General features: G+C 32.8%; 1 protein-coding gene and 1 long non-coding RNA gene across 12 annotated transcripts; both read left to right on the top strand.

Annotated features, from left to right (window-relative positions):
• The first annotated feature begins 1,584 nt into the window (after positions 1-1,584).
• LOC142166514 (uncharacterized) lies at positions 1,585-3,200 on the top strand. Its single transcript, XR_012696918.1, has 2 exons — positions 1,585-2,340; positions 2,912-3,200. It is a non-coding gene; the product is annotated as an uncharacterized LOC142166514 (long non-coding RNA).
• Positions 3,201-10,787: 7,587 nt separating this feature from the next.
• On the top strand, positions 10,788-14,517 carry LOC107796136 (uncharacterized). 11 transcript variants are annotated; one of them, XM_075225039.1, is made up of 6 exons: positions 10,788-10,972; positions 11,285-11,335; positions 12,637-12,777; positions 13,263-13,496; positions 13,819-14,247; positions 14,331-14,517. In XM_075225039.1, exons 5-6 carry the CDS (start codon positions 14,011-14,013, stop codon positions 14,412-14,414), a joined length of 321 nt encoding a protein of 106 aa, XP_075081140.1. In that variant the 5' UTR covers positions 10,788-10,972; positions 11,285-11,335; positions 12,637-12,777; positions 13,263-13,496; positions 13,819-14,010; the 3' UTR covers positions 14,415-14,517. The 11 variants fall into 11 exon arrangements, with proteins under 11 accessions (XP_075081140.1, XP_075081134.1, XP_075081133.1 ...); XM_075225033.1 differs by having other exon boundaries at positions 12,411-12,777; XM_075225032.1 differs by having other exon boundaries at positions 10,788-11,059; positions 12,411-12,777.
• Positions 14,518-24,244: the final 9,727 nt, after the last annotated feature.

The raw sequence follows: 24,244 nt of genomic DNA, 5'->3' as shown, positions 1-24,244 counted from the left end.
CTTTACTATGATGGTTCTACTTTTTTTGGTGAAGTTAATAGGAACAAAGAATCCAAGGAAGTTGACTTGATCAAATGTTACATCCCATACTTTTCTATATTGGATTTGTCATCATTGATATAAGTTCAAGGACAAAATGGTTTTTCTATATTTATGATATTTCAAACAAGTGATAAGCAAATGTTATGAAGTTTAGAGGGGAAACGAATTGAAGAAAATAAGTATCGCCGAAGTTTGACATTTTGGAAAGAAATACGGTCCAAACTATAATGCCCTGTATTTATGGACTAGTGTTATACCACATGATCATGATAGTAAGGTATATGAAGTATATTAGTATTTAAGTAAATTGAGCGCTAGAACTAATTATATGTGTAGTTGGTTAAATGGAGGATTGTAGTGTAAGACTAGAAATTTATTAGAACTATTGAATAAGTAGTACGTGGACATAAGCCATGTGGGATGTGGACAAGTGGAAGCAAGTGTTATATATTCATGCATGCAAATATGTAGTGTCATCATATAAATAAAGGTTAACCAAGGGATGACACATGTAAAGAGGAACTTTAGTGGGCTGCCACATGGCATTAATTTGGCCAATGGTGGCATTAAGTGTGCATATAAAAGTGATACTTATATTCATAAGGTGTAAATTTTGGTGATGAGTCATTAGGTGTGCACCTAGAGGATTACACGTGTAGAATGAAAAGGGGGTCTCTAATGTTAGTAGTGTAACATTCTGTACTTTAGTGTTAGGATGAATCGTAATAATCCATATGAGCTTGAAGGGATTAAGGTCATTCATGAGGTTATAGAGAATTTATAACAATGTTATTGTAAGACCCCGTAAGTTAACAACCTTGATATCGTTAGATACATTTTGATAAGGTATTTATTTTCAGTGGAACATTTTTGTAAAAAGTTTAAAAAATATAATTTTATATAGTTATTAATATTACTACTTTCAGATATGCTTTAAATTATATAAATAATATGAGAAAGTTTATAAATTAGATTTTCTTTATTGTAAAAATAGAAATTATTTTCTCATAAGGAAAGAAGGTTATCTTTGTACGTTTTGAGAATTAAGCGCAAAATAATTTGTACTCTTAATATGAGATTAGAAAAATTAGGAGTTGATAAAATATATATGTATTTTTATATGAATATTTTAATGAAGTATTAGTGTATGTATTAATTTTATATGATGCCATGATTTATTATTTTAATACTAGTACTTTAGGATAAGGATTTGTGGACCATCACAGGGTGACAAGGATGTCCACGTGGCTACCTACCAAGGAGCATCAAGTGACTAGTACAAATTATCATGTTGGTATAAAATTATGAAATATAAAACTAATTATAAGTGGATAAGTATCATTTGTATGAATCCACATGAAATCATGAGGATAAGGGAGGCTCATGACTAATCTCCTATCTTTTATAGGTTCTATGAGTGGACACTTGGAATAAATTGACAATATAGTAATATAATAAAGAGGTGGGTGGACCCCACATACCATGATGGATAAAATACTTTCTTTGATCTTCTTATTAGGAGTAATTGCACCAAATATGAACCCTTGGCACTTTAGTTAAATGTTGTGTTTCCTAAATAAAACTAGGCAGCAAGAATTTTGGTTCCTTCATTTTCACGAGATGTAGAAAAATTTCAAGCAACCTTTTATCTTTGGAATTTATGCATATCACCAATACAACATCAAATGGATATATTATCAACGTGAGTTGATAATTTATGGAAGAAGAGTGTAATCTTTCTCAAAGACAATATATGAATTTTGTGCACCGCCTCGATCTCGTTGTTCTTCGATGTGAAGTAAGTGGATAAGAGTATTTCTTAAAAAATAAAGTAAGAATTTTCTTCTCCTTGGTATATTTAAATTCGTCTATGTCATAGCTAAATTGTGGGATGAGAATTATGGAGTTAATAGCTGGAAATCGTATTTTGACGTTGTTATTGTATCGACTATTTGGTAATTTTCTAAATTGTGTTGTGGCTGTAAATTTTTGGATTAAATTGAGTATATAGTTGTTGTAGTCATTGATATGTGTTTTGAAAGAAAGAAAAGATTGGAGAATTATGGTTGATAATCGTAGCCGAGCTTTTCATTCGTTGTACCATTGTTTGGGTTGTAAAATTGGTTATAGGAGTTGCTAGTTGTGTTGTTGTAGTACCTTGCCTATTGTAGTATATGTTATCTTCCGTTATGTGGTTAAGAGAATTGTTCGTATAGTTGACAATAATATTATTCTTGTTATCGCATAGATCGTGAAACGAATACGAGTTGAGCTCTTGAACTACTGGGTTAAAGTCAGGTATGTTAAGCCTAATCCTTCCTTCTTTTGGCATGATCCAAGTAACGATACGTAAACGTAATGTTATTCCATAAGTGGTTCTACTCTTAGCAGTTAAGGATGTCTATGTTATTCATTCCTGTAAAATGATATTCAAGCATGTCTAAGTATGTTCCTAAGTCTCTATTAAGGTATATGATAAAGATGTTAATGTTCACAATATAATGACACATGCATCTTCATTTACCAACGTGCTACGTTCGGTCAGGCAGTCATGCATTACCACCGTGCTATGGCCGGTTGTCCAGTCATACATTTATCACCGTGCGACACCGATCAGGCAGTTACCACTGATCAGTTGGGCAGTCATACATCATACGATATAGATAATAGTCTCAAAGAGAAGCATTATATATATAAGTATAATAAGTATGCATATATGGTGGCACTTTAGAGATTCAGGTTGATTCTTATATGTCTTTAATAAATGTTGACTTATTGTTATGTTTCAGTTCCACCTTATATACTCGGTATATTATTCGCACTGACATCCTTTTTGTTGTGGATATTGCATTCATGCCTGCATGTATAGGTAATCAGTTTGACGAGCCCTCATAGTAGACGAGGTTAGCATTCAGCGAAGGATCAGTAAGACTCCACTTCATTCGGAGTGCAGCCGAGTCTATAAGTCATCGTGTCAGAGTTTTGCTACAGACTTATGGTTAGGCGAGGCCCTATCTCATTTGATGTCAAATAATCTTAAAGGCATTGTATACAGAGGTTCATTTTGTATAGTACATCAGAGGCCTTGACAGCCCATATGTATTCATGTTTTAAGAACGATAGTTCATTGATACAGCGTTTGCCAACTTATAGTTATACATTACAAGTTGTGACCATATTGGCCCATGATAGTTACAAAAAAAAAAGAGTTACAGAGTGATTCGCTCGGGCCAGTACGACACCGGGTGCCAGCCACGTCTCCCCAGGTTTGGGGTGTGACAAAGTAGTATCAGAGCAGGCTGTGTCCTAGGGAGTCTACAAAGTCGTGCCTAGTAGAGTCTCACTTATGGGTGTGTTGCGTGTCACACTTATAATTTAGAGGCTATAGGGCATTTAAGAAATGTTAGCCTTCTTTTGTTTCCATATCATGCCATAGAGCCGAGCCGTAAGAAGTTAGTATGAAGTTTTCACCATATTTTGTATGCACCAGGTGCAGGTATCATAGTACAGCTCTAAGGTGTGGATGTAATTTCCACCTATGTGGAAGGGAGGTTATGAAAGCGACAGAAGATACGATGTGAGATTGAATGGTAAGTAAGGTAAAGGTGAGAAAGATACGAGATACTCAAGTACAAAAGATTATGATCAATAGTCCAGACTTCAGACAGAGGTTGAGTTTTAGTTTAGTTTACAGAGGAGACCATAGCGAAAATTTTGTTAGTCTCTAAGAGTTAACATTCGAGGACGAGTGTTTCTAAAGGGGGGAAGGATGTTATATCTCGTACTTTTCTATATTAGATTTGTCATCGTTTGATATAAGTTCAAGGACAAGACTATTTTTAAGATTATAAATATTTATGATATTTCAAATTTTTTTCCATTGGTAAGAGGCTTTCATTGTAACAATAAATCCCATGGATCAAACTCTTTTATGAAAGCCCTTGGATTTCAAAATCTCTCCAACTCTTTTTCATGACATCATAACACAAATAAATGAATTTACCTGACTCGCTCGCCATGGCGAATAAAACCTCCTCATCACAAGAGCCGCAAATAAAATTCTTTTGGAATTAAATAATCTATGCAGTTTAAAATCTAGATGTGAAGGAATTTGAATGATATGCTTTTCCCATTCTTCTTTCGGGGCCTTCACTAAAATCCACAGATCCATTTTGTCTCCATATAAGTACCAATTCCTGTAGTTCAGGATTGCTAATTTGCCTTCCACTTCAGTTAGATAATAAGTTACCACTCTGTGATATGAGGTATTCCACAATGTGATAATTTTTAAATTTTCAGTTTTAACATCAAATGCTATTAAGAATGCGTTTCTTCCGACAAAAGTCAACATATAGATAACTACGCTAATGCAAACTCTATTTATAATACAGATATCAATGATGCTTTTAATCTCTCTCCACGATTTGTCTATACCTAAAGTAAAAACCCATTTTCTTGTGGACCTTCCTCTTGGATACGTCTTTCTCTTCTGGTTCAAAACCTATTGAACAGATGTAAGCTGGGTAATTTTTTTGGGAAAATGATACTGTATAATTGCTCTCAAAATAATAGCAGAAAAATGTATATATTTTATATATTTTTTGTATATTTATATATTCTATATGTTATATACAAAAAATTATACAAATTCTATACACTTTTTCGATTATCGAATATAAATAATTTCTGGCGCGGGCTAAAAGTGATAATACCCCTTTTTTAGCATACTCTTTCAGGCGGGGAAGAGATTTTACTACCCTTGTATTAGGATTGCAAATTACAACAGGCTCCAAATTAAATCTCGTCGAATAGCAAAACAAACCATTAGCACACATTATACGCTTGCAAAAGAGATTTTGTTCAAAATACTCAATATGAAGACGGGAGGTTTTTCCTCTTTCCTTTTGCTCTATAGTGTATAAATGTTTATTTTGGCACACGACTTTGTTTCCATCCGTACAAATCATAGAGCGGCATTGATGTATATCTACAAAAACTGATTCTAATATAAGGGAATTACAAAATTTAGAAACACACTTGCAACGCATTAGAAATTTATTAATTTAACAGGAATTTGCCCGTATCAACAAACTTATTCATCTATATTATATTAAAAGGACAGTAGTGAAGCATGGGGTTAAGCCAAGTGGCTTAATGAGAAAAAGCCACTTGACACTTTTAAAACAAAATTTAAATATATTTTATGACAAAATCTAATATAGATTAAGAGGATTATGACAAAATCTAATCTAAATTATTCAAGAAATGTTTCTATAATTAAAGTTCTATTTAAGGAATATTCTCCCTTTAATTTTGGTCCAAGTGATAAACAAAAGGAGTGAATTTAACTGATTTTCCTTCATTATATATTTCCAACTCAAGGTTTAGTTTATGTGATATTATCCCTTTAATTTAGGTGCTTAACAAAATATTTGGTTTAACTTATATGATATATGCAACGTCATTATTTATCTATATTTATATTATAAAACTTTATTTTTATAAGGGACGGTAATTTACAATGTAGTTAAGTCGGGTAACATATTAAGAGTAAGACACATAGCAAAATAAGGACAAAGCTAATAAAAATTGCAATAATTTTTTTTGAATTAATAAATTATATTTATATATCTATATCCATAGCAATATTCATATCTATATCAATAATTTTTAATACATAAAGTAAGAGGATGGTTTGTAATGTGGTGAAACCAAGTAGCAAGCTAATAAGAAGTCATTTGGCAATTTTAAGATAAAATTAATAATTAATACTTAGAAAAAATTATTAATGGAAGTAATTAATATCAACTCTATCCTAAATTAAACGTAAATCTTCTATATCCCTCTTCTTCTTTTTCTGGTTTGTTTTGTTTTTCATTTTCAGCTTTTATGTCTTATGATAGGCTATTACATACCAGATTTAAAAAAGTTAAAATAAATAATCGTAATAATGAACTTTATATTGGTAAATTGCTAAGAAATGTCAAATTATAGATAAGGCGATATAACTGATGTCTAATAGATAAAACAAAAAAAAAACTGAAGAATAAAAATAAATTAGAAATAATGTAAGGATACTTATACTAATAATTAGTTTTGAAATTAAAATAAAATAAATATGCGATACTTAAAAAAATATTGACTAATTGAAACAATTTAATAATTTAGAGCAATAGTTTAAAAATAAATATCGTATTAAGCTACACAAATGTCACAAAATCATTTTCTGACATTTATTTTACACTTAGTTCAAGTGTTGTAAATTTCAATGTCGAAAATTTTCCGACGTTTATTTTAATGTCGGTAAAATATTTACGACATTTAGTTTACGACTCTTATAAAAAGGTCGCATTAAAACTTGTGACATTTCACATAATGTCGGCAAGTTAAATAAGGGTTTTCAACTTATTTCGTTTACGACATTTAGAAGTATCGGAAAATTCTTGAGTTAGACACTTGTACAGCACATCCTGCTAATATAATAATTAATAATTCACATTTGCACATACTCTGAGAGGACAATTACAATAAACTAGTATTAGTACCCGTGCGATGCGCGGACACAAATAGCAAAATATAATTTGAGTTATTGGAATTACCTTAAAATTTAAAACTTCCAGATAACATATTTCTTTTTATTTATATTTTTATTTTATATCTATAAAAATGCAACTCCTTAATTTAGTACTTGTATTTTATTTTGTAGTCAATATTAAATAATACTAAACATATCACGTTGAGCATATTACTTAACAAAATTCTTACTACCTTTTTATGTTTCACCACAAATTCGAATAAGTTTTATCCTTCTACATTTTCACCCAAAACAACTCTCTCTTTAATCTTTGCTTATAGTTATTACATTATCTATTACTTAATAATGTTATATTCATGTGATCTTTTATTAGCTTGCTAATTGACTTGATATCTTGTTTATTACTCTTTTGATAAACATAAATAAATACAAAAAAAATTATTCCTAATTTAATTTATTTTTGTACTTTTATCCTCTTACTTGGACTCTTTTTTCATTTAAATCTTCCAATAATATATTTGAGTATTGTTTAATTATTTAATATACTTAAACTTAATTAATTCCAAGTATAAATATTCTCACACTATTTCTATTTTCCTCTTTATACATTATCTTCCTACTATGAATTTTTAATTAGTTTTTTTACATTAATATTTTACCAATAAACAAAATATATAATATCACATTTTATTTTAAGTTATAACTTTGAATTAGTTTAAAATATTAATAGATAAGTTTTTTATTATTATATTTTAAATCTATTGAATTTTCTTATAATTATTTTTTGTATCACGTGAAATTAAATTTTCTTTCTCTTTTAAAGTTAGGATACAAATTAGACTTTAATTTTCATTCATAAAATTACCCATATGAGATATTTATTTTGTAATTCCTTATTTTTAATTTGTTACCTAATTTTTAGTTTTTTATCTAGCAAAACTTTAATTTTGTAGTCCTATCCATAGTTTGAGCATTTTCACTATAATTTTAATCTAATCTCAAGTTCAAATCGTCTTTCCCTTCTATTTCTAATATTAAATATTTTTAAAATTTTGATTATTGCTATTAAGTTACCTAATATATAGTATTTTATTTTCTTATGTGGCTTTCATTAACATGCCTCTTTATTTAATATCATAATCTATTTATATCCTTTAATATTATTATATAAATTGATGTATGATTTTTTAATCTTGAAATAAATATTTATTTTATTTAAAATTAATACTCAAAATTATTAAATTATTTAAATTTATTAATAATATTTTTAAGCATTATATATTTACTTTATTTTATTTTTTAAACTAATTCTTAGTATAAATAACCTCACATTATCTCTACTTTATTAATATTTTAATTTTTTTTATTTTTTTAATCTATTAAACTTCAATTATGTGGCCTTATCCACATCATGACCTTTTTTTATCATACTTTAAAAAAACGTTTTATATCAAATTTAAATAAATTTATCCTTCTTTGTTCTTTATGATCGAAATTTTGATTTTTTCTGTTTGTTTCTTATTTTGCTATTGTATATTCAATACTTAATATTATTAGCATTGTCATGTGCTTTTTATTAGTTTATTTGAATTTAATATCCACTTTTATCACATTTATTTTAATATAATACAAATAATAAATAAAAATTATTTCAATAGTAACTTTAACTCTATTGCTCATATTCTTAAATATGATTTTTCTTATCATATTAAAAAAAAAGTCCCATCTCAAATTCAAATATATCTTATTCTTTTATTTTATCCATTGGACCACATTTTCATAAATCATCTTATACTTTCAAACTTAACCTAGCAATACTCAATTCAAATATTAATCGTAAAAACTCTAATTGTTGCAACAATATTTTCACTATTATTTTAAGAAATATTTATTTGTCCGAATTGTCAACATTAATATAACCTCATTTTTCCTACCATAACTAAATTATATATATATATATATATATATATATATATATATATATATATAACTATTTAATTATTTTTCCTACCATAACTGAATTATACACAAAATTTAATTAAAGATACCTATAGTAATGTATATTGTTTACAAATAAGGTCAGATACAAAGCTTGTACTAAATAAAAAATTATTCTTTCAACTTAAAATTAATGTGTAAGATACAAAATAAAAACTTAATTGATTTTTTCTCAAAAAAGGATACCGACCATAACTGAATTATACACAAAATTTTAATTAAAGATATCTATAGTAATGTATATTGCATCCAAATAAGGTTAGATACAAAGCTTGTACTAAATAAAGAATTATTATTTCAATTTAAAATTGATGTGTAAGATACAAAACGAAAATTTAATTGATTCTTTCTCAGAAAAGGATATCTACCATAACTGAATTATACATAAAATTTTAATTAAAGATACATACAGTAATGTATATTGTACCAAAATAAGGTCAGTTACAAAGCTTGATCAATTATTTAAAATTCGTCTCTACCATAATTATACAAAAAAATATTAACTAAATTATACTACTAATAGAGATTTGTATCATAATTAAAAAATAATTCTTATTGAACTACTACTTCCATTAATTATGTTTCCATTTATAATTCAAATTTTTAATGTTGTCTTAAAATTGTCAAGTTGGTTTTTTTTAGCTTGCCACTTGGCTTAACCTCATGTTTCACTACTCTCCTTTTAATATAATATAGATATAAAGCTGAAATTATATTTTGCTATAATGAAAGTATAACCTTCAAATTTCTAATTAAATACCTACAAGTGTCATTCAACATAGACAATTTGAACTATAATAAATAGAAGTTCTCTATAATTAATTACAAGAATGTATTTATGAATAGCTCTATAACAAATTCTGCAACAACAGATTTCTTCACTTCTTCAATTCTTTCTTTCTCTTTTTCTGCTACATCCCGTCTGCTCCAATTCCCTTGCGCATCCGCCCATTTGATACTCTATTGAATTGAGACAACAAGGTTCTCTGAGGTAGTTAATCTATATTTTCATAAAACGGAAAATAACTAGCAGATCATTGAAAGTCAAAATAAGATTGCATAATCTATATGCAAGAATAATTTAATAAAATAAATTTATATAGTGCAGCTATTTTTACGAGTATCCTTATCCTTATAAGACAACCAGTTGAAGTATAGTTATATATCTGCCATCAATGAAAAAAATGCCTTAGTAAAAAACACATTACTTTAATAAAGAAAGATGCTGTTTGGCCATCAAATTTACAAGGACCTTACCATAAATTGCCATACTGTGGACTTTCTCTCACAGCAACTCCATATCACTCACACAGAGTCCAGTAGATTTGCACAACCTCATTCTTCACCTAATCAACCAGCATAGCCATCAGTATATTTCAACCTAGTAAATTCTAAACACGTTCGACTAATTGCACAATTTTCGTAGGGACGAAATAATTAGCAGGGTAAATAGAACCCTATATTTAGACAAGTTAATAGCACATTTATTATTATGACATTTCTCCTTTGAAAGCCAAGAGTTAACTACCATACAATACTAACTAAACAGGCCTATATAAGGCTAATGATACATATGGATGTGAAAATTACTTACAAGCATTCTCCTGCCACACAGGATAATATCTTCATTCACATCTAATGATCGCTTACTAGGATCATGCAACTAAGTATTTTATTAAGTGTACAAGAAACAAATACCTGGTGACTGAAAACCCGCACACATCTAAGTTGCTAACCTACAGACAATTGAATCAGACAAGAATTGAGAAAATTTAATTAATTTTGTTCATATTTGGAAATGAATAAACAATATGGAAGGTCATAGTGTTTAAGATGCTTATCAGGCATTTTGTCAAACATTCGTAGGGCATAATTTGTGAATGTGATATCAACATTACTTTATTTTGTAATAACACCCTCACACAGCTTCCATTCAAACAAACATATCTCCATATCACCACCACAAAACAAAATCACAACATAGATTAAGCTTCAAAAATTTAAACTAAACATGGTTGAATTCCTCCGAGAAATCAAAACACTCACCAGAAAGAAGGAATTCACACTACAAAAAAACAGTCTATTTGTGGCGGTTTTATTACGGGGTTATAATTAACCTCCACAAATTGTATCTAATTTAGGGGGTCTTATTGACCTCTGCACTAAAATTCAATTTGCGGCGTTTGAAACCTCCCTTAAACTTAAATTAAAATTTTGGTGGTGCAAATCTCAAAACAATTGCTGTCAAGCAATCAGACGCACAGTTCTTTCTTTTTGCTTTTCTGCACTAAAATTCAATTTCCGTTCTTTCTTTTTACTTTTTTGGCACACACAAGCCCTGAACGAAATCTTTCCCTCTTTTTTTCCAGAAATTTTCGCCCACATAAAAATTGAAAGGTAAAAATTTCCACCCACCGCCCACATCACAGTGCCTGCTCTTCATTCTAACGATTTAGGGTTGACTTTCTCCTCCTGAAATGACAAGTTCTCTTTCTCTCTTTAATCTCTCATTGTCTTTCACTGTAACGATTTAGGGTTCACTCTAAGTTGCGATTTAATGTGATATCCGATTGCGAAAATTTTTGTGCGAAATATTTGTGCATTGCGAAAATAGTTGTGCGAAATCAGTCTCTGCATTGCAAAAATAGTTGATATCCGATTTTAATTCCTCTAAGTTTGATATTTGTGCGATTTTAATGTGAATTTCAGCAATTACAACTCGAATTAAAGCGTGTTTGTCGTTGAATCTCCTGACAAAAGGTACAACTCGAATTGCAGCTCTCTGCCCTCTCCTTCCTAATTTGTTTATATCCGATTTTAATTCCTCTAGGGTTTTGAGTATGTTTTCCTAATATCTGAATTTAAGTAGTTTCTGCATGTTATTTGATTTAGGTTTCTCTGCTCCAATTTCAATAATTTTTGCATGTGATTTGATTTAGGTTCTCTTTGCTCCTTTTTATGATTTTATTAGCGCGTCGTTTGAGGTTGGTGCTCGAGCAATCTCTTCAAAGTCAATGAGTAAATGTATTACTTGTATATGGAATTTTCTGCTAACTTTTCGTACGAGTTTAGATTTTCCCTAGACATGGTAGTTTATTTCTCATACTGTCGTATTACTACTTTTTGTTCAAGAAATTTTGTAAAATGTTAGCAAAAGAATATATCTCTTTGATATATATGGTAGTCTTCTGGCTTGTGACTATTTAATTCCTCAATTTGATCCATTTATCTCCGTAGACTACTCCAAAATGTAAACGATTAAAGTGAGTTCAAAAGGCATCAACTACAGACGTGCTTTAAAGGGAATGCAGAAACTTACCATGTCTAGGTGTAATTTTGTGAGTGTGCTACTTTATATCATGTTGATTGCATTGGTATTTTCATGTAGACTGCAATTGTTTAGCAAAATATAATAACAGTAGTAACAGAAATCGTCGACAACAGTTTTATTTTTTGTTTTGATAGGTAGAAACTGTTGTACATCTTTGTGAGAACAATGAAATCTTCCTCACTAAACCTCCGACAAAGTAAAAAATAAATCATTCACAATAGACAAGCTTTTGGTACATAAATTATTTCGTAGTTATAGAGGAAAAAACTTTAAAACATAAAATATAATATACTTAGTATACTAGCAGACATATATCACTATATTGTAAACTGAAAGGTTTTCAGCATTTCAATAGAAATTGTATGTGAACTGTTGTACAAATTGAATTAAACAAAAAAGTATAAATATATTCTGATCCTATAAACTTTGTTATTCAAATCAAGATATGAGTAAATGTACATCATAGATATTGTTATATTCTCAAATCTCTGTTACCGATTCCAGTCAAGAACTATTTGGAAAAAAATCTCAAGCTTCAGGTGAACTTTTAGCAAAGCAGCAGTTCATTCCTTTTAATAACTCTTGTCTCCCCGAGGCACCAAAATCTCTGCAGTCACTGCCCGAGGAGGAGAGTAAGGGTTGAGTCTTTACTCACTTGGAGTATTTCCATGTTCACCATTGTTGAATTCTTGGATTGTCATAACCATTTTCCTGAATTTCATCATGTCAGCATTATACATAGCAGTATCATAGGCCTGTGCCGCCCCGCTTGAGGCCGCAAAGCTAGGTGTTTCATCCTCGGAAAGAAACTCTTTAGAATGAGATCGTGGTGCATTCTGTCTTTGATTGTGGCAGATCACTAAAAATATTGGTAAATATCTGCTAGTGTCATCAAGCAGATTGACTGAGTACAATTGCTGCAAGGGTTGAACTGAATTTGCTTCCTAACTGCTCTTGGTTTTACATTAAAGATTTTTGATTTTGGGAGATTTTTGAAGCTTCTTCTATTACGATCCCTGTCTTCTCAACCAGCATGAAGATCAATATTTTACATAGAAATGAATTTAGTTATAAACTCATTCAGACCATTGCAACCCCTCTCTATAAAGTCCCTTAGTATTGGTCCATCTGTTGAATGATAATAATGGAGAAAGCCAAGAAACACATTGATATTTTCTATAGTACTCTTAGTTTAGTAGTATATATTCATTTGAATATGTTCTCATGGTTGTTCATGCTAGATAACTAGCTAACTTTACATTCCCTTTTATTTAGCTTATAAAATTGTAAAGTATGTCTCTGATCTTATAAAATTGACAAGTTACTAAATTATTTTTTCTCGTGAAAATCTTGTAGGTTATATCAAACTCTCTTGATTAGAAGAGTCCTTACTGGTGGCATACTAACCTGAGTATAGTAACATGAGCCCATTTGCATGGATTTTCATGACTTGGATTCCATGAAGAGAAGGATGCAACAGAAGAGGAAGAGTTAAAAGTGGAAAGCCATGACATTAAATAAAGTCCTTCTTGATTTAAACCAGAAATGCCAGTAGGGAATAAAGATATGTTCAGAAACAAGAAGAATAAGGTAATTGTTAGTTTGCTTGACATGATTATAGTGATGATGAGAGTCTGTATGTACTCTGTTCTACTGTACTTCTATGTCTGCTTCTTGTTTCCAAATGCAGTCATTAAATTTATCTGCACTGATTTCTTTATCATGGTTACTGGTATTGGAAAGGCACCAGAATTTTGCAGGAATTATTATGTAAAAGAAATGGAATTTTCAGAAATTGTTGCCAAATACAATCATTAAAATCTAATTATTGTTTCTTAGATTATGCTTGCTGCATTCTTTTGTGTGTTGAAACATAAAAGAACTCATTAGCTGTTGTGTATCTTATATTCAGGAAAAATTGAGCTAGTTGTAAGTCAAAGCGCCACAGATGAGTCTGAAGTTTCACCAAATGATGTCGTTGGTAAGGTGCTAGGAAAAGAGCATTCTGGAAGGGTAAGGTGCTTGGGGTTAGGAGCTATCCCGAGTAAAGGTTTTAGACAAATAAGACGTCATTTTGGAGGTATAAATTCTTCTAGTTGTGATAATGGTTCATGTTCGTCCAAATGCGAAGAGAAGTACAAATCAGATTGTAAATGCTCACAATCAAAGCCAAGAGAAGTACAATCAGATTGTAAATGCTCACAATCAAAGCCAAGAGAACTATGCTCAAATGATGACTGCACACCTCCAAATGATGAATGCTTTCAAGACATATATGATTATGAAAGAAGGGACAATACCTGAACAGTTTGCTGGGATTTTCGTTTCTCCTCCGGTAGCGGTAAATAAAATCTAGCTATATGTAGTTTTTTAATTTGAAAAACTAAAAGGAAAAAACTTTAAATGCTTTTTATTTCTTTGCAGCCAAGTGATGCAGCTAGCGGATCCATTTCACCTATGGGCGTAAGAGGATCATCTATTGATCGTAATCTTAATGAAAATCATTGAATTTCTTTGCAAATGTAATAGATGATTAAGTATCATACTTTACTTGAATGGTTGAACTAGATATTTTGTGTTTAAGTTATGTTAATGCCTCTTAAAATAGGTATCCCCATAATTGCTCCCCCCCCCCCCTCCCAAAAAAAAGGTCTTCATGGAATAGGGAAGGTTACAACTGCCATTAAATAAACAAATTGAGGGGGTTAAAGCTGCCGCGAAAATAGAATTTCTCATATTTCGAAAATATATTGCGGAGGTTAAAACCGCCACAAGATGATTATTTTTTACCTCCCGCAAATAGGCTATTTTTTTGTAGTGTCAAATCTGATCGATCAATCAAGAAAAAAAAAATCCTAACCTGGAGTTATTCTAATACACAATAGATGAAGAGAAGGAAATAGAGAATGAAGCAAAGAAGAGAGTACATTTTTATATTGCTATTACTAAAGATTCTCGATATTCACGGTTGGGGTGGAGGAATTGGACGGGATAGAGAAATGGAGTTTGGGGGGGGGGGGGGGGGGGAAGGAAGGGAAGGAGAATGAACTTGAATTGTTCTAAAAGAGGGTCGCAGAGTAGGGTTTCTTTTAGATATTTGAGATGGAAATTTGAGAGGGAAGGTTACCGAAAAAATTTCCCTCTTTCTTTTTTAAATTACTACAAATATTTGACATTTGCCATACATGTCAATAAATGAATGTCGTCTTATTCTTAATCATGTGACATTTAGATCAAATGTCACTATATTTTCCGTCATTTTTTATCAAATGTCAATTTTTTGCCACATTTTTTAACAAATGTCAAGAAGTAAACTTTTTTCCGACATTTATTATAAATATCATTAATTAAATATCGTCGTAGCTCATCTTTTTGTAGTGATATACACAGTGAAGAATAAGAGAAAAATAGAACTTAAAGCCTTACGGACACACATAGACATACCTTATATGCATACTTAATACACATGATATTGAAATAATAATCATAAAAGTAGTAATATATTTTATAATATGATTATTCTATTTATAATATCATATATAATAAAAAATGACATATATGGAAAATAAAAAATAACAAGGGTAAAATAGACATAGCAATAGGATCAAAGGATGATAATGACTATTGTTCATAGTTGGAGGATGAGTTTGATTTTTAAAACTTAGGGATGTAAATAATTTTCACCCTTAATTTTATTTAGGAGCTTTTCGATATCTAATTGGAGATAATAAAGGGGAAAATTAGTGATGTCTTATTGAACTTTAGGGACCACCAAGTGTTTGCTTTAACAATTTCGTCATAATAAGAACTCCAAATACCATTAACACTATATTTTATAATAGTTCTACGATTTCTTAACAATTTGCAATTAAACACCTTAACTTAAGTAAATTAGTTAATAATTCAAAAGTGCTTTCATAATAGTAATATAAAATAATTAAATAACAATTATAATGGTAGTAATAATGTTAATGAGAAGCAGTCTTGGTTAGTCATTCTTTTGTATGCACTTTTAAAATTTTGAGACCGACGGGAATATAACAAGCAAAAATCCGAACCTTTCCCTTGTAAATGCTCTTCCTTCTCACTAGACTTCTAGACTGAGAAAACTCCATTTTCCAACCACACTCATCACAGTCCCCTTACCAATGAATAACATACAAGCAAAGGACGACCAGCAAATGACGGAAGAGGAAATGGACCAGTTGGATCGCAGCACTCGTAAACCAAAGTCTACACAGCCAATAACCAACCAGTCCTCAGTTGAACAAGTAAGTATTCGTGATAAGTTCTTTCCACAACCATCTCCTATGCCTACTGATTTTAACACGGAATTCCTTAGCAAACTTTCATTAGAGGATGAAACTGAAAACCAAACAAACCACCCCCGTTTTATTCCTATAACCCAAAGTGATAAATCACGACTCTATCGCCCGTGGAACCAAGCCTTTATTATAAAATTACTTGGCAAAAAAACTACATACCTTCTTCTAAAACACAAAATAGAACAACTTTGGAAACTCAATGAACCTTTTATCCTCATTGATTTAGGTTATGATTATTACTTATTAAAAATAGCAAACCCTATTAACTACAACAACATCGTCCACAATGGACCATGGTTTATTGGATCTCAATACCTTACTATTCGACAATGGGAGCCAAAGTTTAATCCGGCTACTGCTAATCTTAACTTATCAACTATATGGATTCGTTTACAAGAATTACCCACTGAATATATTATGATTTGAAAATTCTCAAAAAAAAAGCAACTCACATTGGTATCCTGTTAAAAATAGACACATGCACAGTTCATACCACTAGAGGTCGTTACGCATGTCTTTGCATCCTAGCACCACTAGATACGCCATTACCAAAAAAATGTGTTATTAGGATCACACCTTCAGCACATTTACTATGAAGATGCTTCTTCCATTTGCACTGCTTGTGGATGCTTAAGGCATACTAATTGCCACTGTCCCAATATCACAACTACCACAACACCTACTAATCAAAATACATTACTAAAGTCTTCTAACCCTACAACACCATCACCTACAAATGATGAATGGAAAACAGTTTCCTATACCAAACCTTCACGTAATCCATCTAATAACAATTACATTTCTCAAAATAAAACCTCTCTTCCAAAATAGACCACTAAAACTAGCCCAGCAAATACCATTTCCCTATTCAATAGATTTGCATATACCACTCCCACTGAAAACCCTAAACTCTATAAATAACCTACTATTATAGACACACCCCTTCCAATTAAAATATCATTACCTAATACAACCCCTGCCATACCACCCGCCGAAATCAAACATCCCAATCATCAACCTCACATGCACACATCGTCTACTATTCCTAATGATCCTACCCCATCATCAAATGCTTCTCTAAATACTACCATTTTCCATTCACATGCATTACTACCTAATACCCAAATCACGCACCCTCTAATACGCCGTCAAAAACAAAAAAATAATGTTGTCCTTAACAACTCTCCATGACACAAAAATAAATTAACCAAGAAGGCCCTCACAATTGATCCTCCAATTACACTGCCTATTTCACTTACCAATTGCACTCAATCATCATCATCAAACCCCATAGCACCTATACTACCCCTCACCCCATACTCACACCACATGCAAAGCCCATGCATGCAACAACAACACACTGCACCGCCACCTGCCATTCTTACCAATACTACACCACATCCCGACATGCAAACCACTATTTCCAATGGCACCTTTCTTCCTTTGCTAAACATAAACGACACTACCCACACTCCAATTACCCCAAACACTGGAAAATATCATGAACCTATAATACCTTCCCCTACGCCTACTACTTCAACTCTTCCACTACTATACACTTCCGATGGTAAAGACAATAATCACGCCCCTTCTCCACTGCCACAAGCAACTACCACCACTTCTAATCCGAATCACTACATGCCACCTCTTCATTCAATTGATGAATCCTCAAACCTACACCTTCCACTCCATCAACCCCATGATAACTCTACAAGCCCCATAGTCGGCATTTCCATCAATTACAATAACAGTGCCCTAGTTATTTCAACCATTACACCACCACTGAGCTCACCGCCCCTTCAACCAACAACCATTGATTACCCACAACATACATTTACTCAACCCTCCCCCTCAAATATCATTACATCAACTACTAATATTAACTCTACAATACACACCACACTTTCACAAGCTGATCTCCCCACAAACACCAATGTATCCCCGTCAACACCCACATCCTCGTCGCCGCTCACACAGGTATCAGCGCCACTATCACCACTACATGCATATTGTTCAATACATCCTACCACCTCCACTTCTTCTTCCATAACTTGTATCAATACCACCAGTTCCATGTCTCCCCTACCAAACATCTTTCAACAACCCTACAACTACCTTCTTGCTCAACCAAGTTTCATCCCTCAACCACATATCACTCTCCCTCCACCTCTGCCAGACATACCCTTGATGCAACAACAGGCAGCGATCCTCCTGGACAACACAAAAGCACTTACCAATATCATTCAGCAAGGCATCTTCATGCCCATGAACTACGAAGTTGCCATGCAAATACTACAACAATAAGAGATCACTACTCTAGAGTTCCAAACACAACTCCTCAACATTCATCAATGGAATGCTCATATCCAACAACACTACCAGTGTTGGACTACACACCAACCTCACAACTACTTGCCATGGTTTGTGCCTCACCAAAACTAAGTGGAAGAACCACTACATCAACTGCCCCCACGCCAGGAGCAAGTTACCAGTGATGTACCCACCAACATCGCCACCATTAGAGGAATATCATCATCAACAAGCACAAGAATAAGAGGTAGATGCTCCAGAGACCTTCATAGAATCATTGCCACTGAACGAATCCTTCACGATCTCCATGCCAGAAAATATAGAAGAAAAAAAAATTTGATCTACATTCCACCACGTTTGGAAAAGACATCACTGAATATCCGCCTCGACCCTTACTCCTTGGAGGAAAAATATGTGGTCCTCATGATACCCACCCTGAGAGACACGATGTTGCCCTAGGCTCTACATCAACCTCCACATCTTCTCATGCACCTAGATCTCTCATTACCACAGGAGGAACACAACACAAGGGTCATCTTATGAAGATCATGCTATGGAACTATAAGGGAGCAAATGGCTTGAAATTTCGTAGGAACCTACGATTTATACTACAATGAAATAACCCATCTACATTGTGCCTCACAGAGACGAAGATGTAAAACCATACATCACTACTTCAACAATTTGATTTTACTGATCTTATACAAGTTGTTGCGCATGGACACGCAGGAGGAATAGTTATTCTCTGGCGTGCCATGAGCTAACTGTGGATCCGGTGGCCGTTACAAGTCAAGAAATCCATGCATCTGTTCAGGTTAGTCATTCTTCACCCAAATGGTATTTATCAGTTATTTATGCTAGTAACCAATATGTTAATAGGAAAATTTTATGGCAAAACCTTATAGAATTTAATAATCATATTAAAAATTTAGCTTGGTTCTTATGTGGGGATTTTAATGAATTATGTTCAACATCAGATAAATTTGGGGGCAACCCTATTAGACCAAATACTACGACTACTTTTAATAATTGTCTTAACTTTATTAATATGGTAAACCTTGGTTTTACTGGGTCCCGTTTTACATGGACCAACAAACCTAAAATAATTCCTAATGTCCATCTATCTAATACAAACAAAAAAACAAAATTAATTTTGGAAAGATTGGAAAAAAAATTTGCTAATGAACCTTGGATCAATTTATACGAAGATGCTTCAGTGTTACACCTACCACGTACTCACTTCGATCACTGCCCACCAATACTCAACTTATAAAAACCTTTTTCCAAACCAACCTTTAATTTTAAGTTTGAAAAAATGTGGCTTAGCCACCCAGATTTTCAGCACATAGTGTCGTCCCATTGGCACTCTAGTCCTTTGTATTTCAATTCTCTTAACAGCTTTACTAATCACATTAAAGAATGGAACCTCAACACTTTTGGAAATATCTTCTACAAAAATAAAATACTGCTCTCCATAATCGGAGGCATCCAACGAATAAACCCCAACCAAACAAACTCATTCCACTACAACTTAGAAAATCGTTTAATCACAGAATTAAATATCATTCTAAAAGCTGAAGAGGATTTTTGGAAACTAAAATCTAGGGTTCAATGACTAAATGAAGGAGATGCAAATACCAAATTTTTTCACCTTACAACTATCCAAAGACGTAGATGCAACCGTATCCTTGGACTACTTGATAGGGTAGGAATTGGACTTTTGATCTTAATATCATTCATAATACAATTATCGATCACTTTCAACTATTATACACTACTCAACTCATATTAACTCCATATTCCTATCCTCATTATCATTATAATGTATTACCCAATGATATACACCAACAACTAATTAAACCTCTTAGCCCTAATTAAATTTATAAAGCAATATCTTCTTTCCAACCATTCAAGGCACCTGGGCCAGATGGCCTACATTCTTATTTCTTCCAAAAATTCTGGGAAGATACAAAAATAGCTGTAACCAATATTTGTACTGATGTTTTCTCTTCAGCTACTATATCAGATGACCTTAACCAAACTTTTCTAACCTTGATTCCTAAGGTTCATCATCCTGAAACTATTGCTCAATATCGTCCCATAGGACTATGCAATACAATTTACAAGACAATTACTAAAATTATTTTTAATCATATTAGACCATATCTACCTACTATTATTAGTCTTGCACATAGTAGTTTTGTACCAAGGAGACGTGTCATCGATAATGCTACCATAGTTCAGGAAGCAGTACACTCCTTCAAAAAACAAAAAGGAAAAATTTGTAACATGATAATAAAAATTGACCTTGAAAAAGCTTTTGATCGATTAGAATGGTCATTTATTCACTATTCACTACATCAACTAAATTTTCCATCGCTTTTAATCAAACTAATCATGTTATGTGTCTCAACCTCTACTATATCCATACTAGTTAATGGAAAACCTACTAATTTCTTCCAACCAATACGGGGCATCAGACAGGGAGACCTGATCACGCCCAACTATGCCTTATTAAAAGGACACGCGGACGTTGCAAATATAATCTGAGTATTTAATCCAGAGTCGAATTCACAAGGAATTAGCCTATCAATTACTTTCGTTAGACTTACTAAATTCCACATAATCAACTTCTCAAATGTTGTAAATAACAGTTTGAGGTATTTCTACTAACTAAGAACAAATGTAAATAAGCAGCTAAAAACTAACTATAATTAAGTTGTAAACAATTAAGAGAAGGATCTAAAGTTATGATTTTCCCTATTGATGGAATCCTTTCTAGTTATGTTTCACATAGATTCACCCAATAATTGTCTCTATCAATCATGAGCACTCTTATTACCGTAAATCTCTCCCAAGTAATCACGATAATTTACTAGACGCACTCTCCCGAGCTATGCTAGATGACTTTGTTTATTATAGCTCACTTTAGATTGCACCCAAGGCTTCGTTATCCCTAATCCCACCTTTAAACCCTCAGTTATTGATCCCTCATATACTTTGGGAGTGGTGTTGTTCAAAATTACCTAAATATGCACTCTCTCCCGAGTTATGCACACTAAATAGGCACAGCTAATTGAGGATCATGTCAATTAGCTACAACAAGCACATAGTAGAACAAATAGAGATTAAACTGGGCAAACTATATTAACATAACAAGAAGTTCATCCTTCAATAGGTTCTATCAAAACCCTAGACTAGGAAATTAGCTACTCATGACAAAACACGATAAAACTACGAAATTATTCATAATGGGTAATTGAAATAATCAAAAAAAGACAGAAGAATTCTAATGTTTTGTTACTCTTGTCACACTTATTCTTGCCTCCAAAGTAGTCTAAAAACAATCTTAACACAATCTTGGGCGAGTTTCTACAGCTTATAAGGGTTTGGAACAAGTTTTCCCGAATTTACACTTTGGTCCCCAAATTCCTGGCGAGTGAACAGTGCACTGCGGTCGCGGAAAGACCGTGGCTCGACCGCAGTGAACGCTGAGCATTCTGCCTTGACGCTTGATCTTCCGCGGTTCCACCGCGGTCACAGTGGAATTTGCTCAGTCCATTTTCTTGCTTCTTTGTGCTCAGGTACTTCTTAAGTGGGCGTTTTCTTCACATTATTGCCTCCAAAACACTCCGTGGTGCTTCCTCACTTAGAATATTCCCCGCAAAACAAAAGAACACCATTTAGAGCATTTTGTTGGAAATTTTCCTATAAAACAACAATAAAGTATGGTAATATTAAGGTGTAAATATCATCTATATAGTCTAATATCAACACCCCACACTTAAATCATTGCTAGTCCTCTAGCAATCCTCTACACTCTATCAAAGTTCCTTCCCTAAGCTCTTCCCTTAACGACTCATACATTGAATAATTTACCAAAGTTGCACCTAGTAGTGAACAATCTTTACCTCAAAAGTCGAATCTCTCGTACCATGCAACATTCGCACTTACTCAAACTACTCTATACAAGAGTCAAGACTTACCTTTCCTTGGTGAATCATATGCCCTCACATCACACAAGAGAGTAGTTCCACATATAATGATATTTAGAACAATTAAGAACTTAGATAGACAAAATTCGCTCACTCTCAAAAAGAACATTCACATGCCACAGAGATGCACCATAAGCTTGCCCGTAGTGTACTACTCTACTAATCGATCCCACTCAGTCTAAGATCAATAGGACTTTACATGGCTGTAATGTAGGCTAAAAGACGGGTAGGATATATTTCGGAATAGTGACTAACCTCCCTAAGCACTTTTAATACAATTACATAAACCTTTAAAACCATACTTGTCAACCAAACACTCCACCACTTTTTTATTTACAACATCCCCATCCATTATGTGCCATTGTAACAACCACCACTTATCAATTACTACATTTACTCATTCATTTTTTTCTGTGGTTCTTATTTTTTTACTCTTCAAAACTCTGCACCTTTTCTCTATTTCAATGGTTTCACTCAAAAACCAAACCACCACCTCACACTTTTGCTTTTGCATAATTTCAATACCATTCAAGTGCTTATGGGAGGTAAAAGGGTTCAAACAGAAGGCTATTCAAGCAATTAGGTAAGGTTCGCAATGTGGTTGCCAAAGAAACAGGCTTATAGGCTCAACGGGGTTAACTAAGATGTATTACATTTAGGTGGGTTTACTTTATATGTCTGGCTCAACAAAGAAAGGCCTATATCACTTCTAAGATTGAATGAAACTACTATTTCGCTTTGCAAACACACGGGGCAAGTTCTAGGCATCAAATGTGAATCATGGAATACAGTAAAACTCACACACACATGGCACATGACTCACTCCGGATTGATTTATCAAGACACTCTCTTTTGAGTGTTCAAGTTAGATACAAACATACAATTTTAAGGCACTTTAGCAAGATCCAACCATTGAGACTAGGTGTTACACTCTAGTGTCGATTGTGTTCAGGTGTACTAACACCAAGGGATTCTCTTTCTATTTCAGCTCTTAGCCCATCGATACTAACTAAAACAAAACAACAAAATAAACAAAACTACCTACACCTGGTTCAAGCTAAACCCTTGGAAAAGAACCGTGGCCCAAAGAAAAACCAAGGGGGAGTTACTACACTACCTAAAAATAAATAAATAAATAAATAAATAAATAAATAAAATCTTTTTGGTATTTTCTCTAGACTAACTTCCCTCAAGAACTGTTTCAAATATCTGTCATCAGGAAGAGTCCTTATATTCTTCATTTTTTTTTCTCTCGACTTAGTCCCTCAAGAACCCAGTCGAAAGAGATCGGTCGTCGGGACAAGTCACTTACCTACTTTAGCTAACCTAATGAGACTATTACTCCAAACACCAAAAACAATCAAAGCAAAACAACAAAAAGAAATCAAACAACCAAATTGTTACAAATACATACATACATTGAAGTATCCCCCACCCCACACTTAAAATGTAGACATGTCCTCATGGCATAAAAATTTAAAGAGCAGTGAGGTAAGGGAACTTCCCTGTAAGATCACTCCTGATCGGAGACAGTGTCTGGGTTCAATTGCAAGCACGACCCAGAGCTCTCAGCCAGCCTAAGAATTTCTTCTCCGACTTCACTGTCGGTCAGCCACCGCGTCTATGCGAGCACCCAAATCAGTGACTAAGGTACATAACCCAACCATCTCCTACTCCAAAGCTGTCATGCAGGTACTCCGGTGGGGCT

The sequence above is a fragment of the Nicotiana tabacum genome, chromosome 11 (genome assembly GCF_000715075.1).
Source record: "Nicotiana tabacum cultivar K326 chromosome 11, ASM71507v2, whole genome shotgun sequence".
Lineage (NCBI taxonomy): Eukaryota > Viridiplantae > Streptophyta > Magnoliopsida > Solanales > Solanaceae > Nicotiana > Nicotiana tabacum.
This window is presented reverse-complemented; position numbering and strand designations above follow the sequence as displayed.

What these genes read in the sequence shown, in the direction of transcription:
- LOC107796136 (XM_075225040.1), top strand. Translation starts at nt 14,011, where the DNA reads ATGGTTCATGTTCGTCCAAATGCGAAGAGAAGTACAAATCAGATTGTA. An exon ending in TCGTTTCTCCTCCGGTAGCG is followed by an intron (nt 14,248 to 14,330) that starts GTAAATAAAATC and finishes ATTTCTTTGCAG; the next exon opens with CCAAGTGATGCAGCTAGCGG.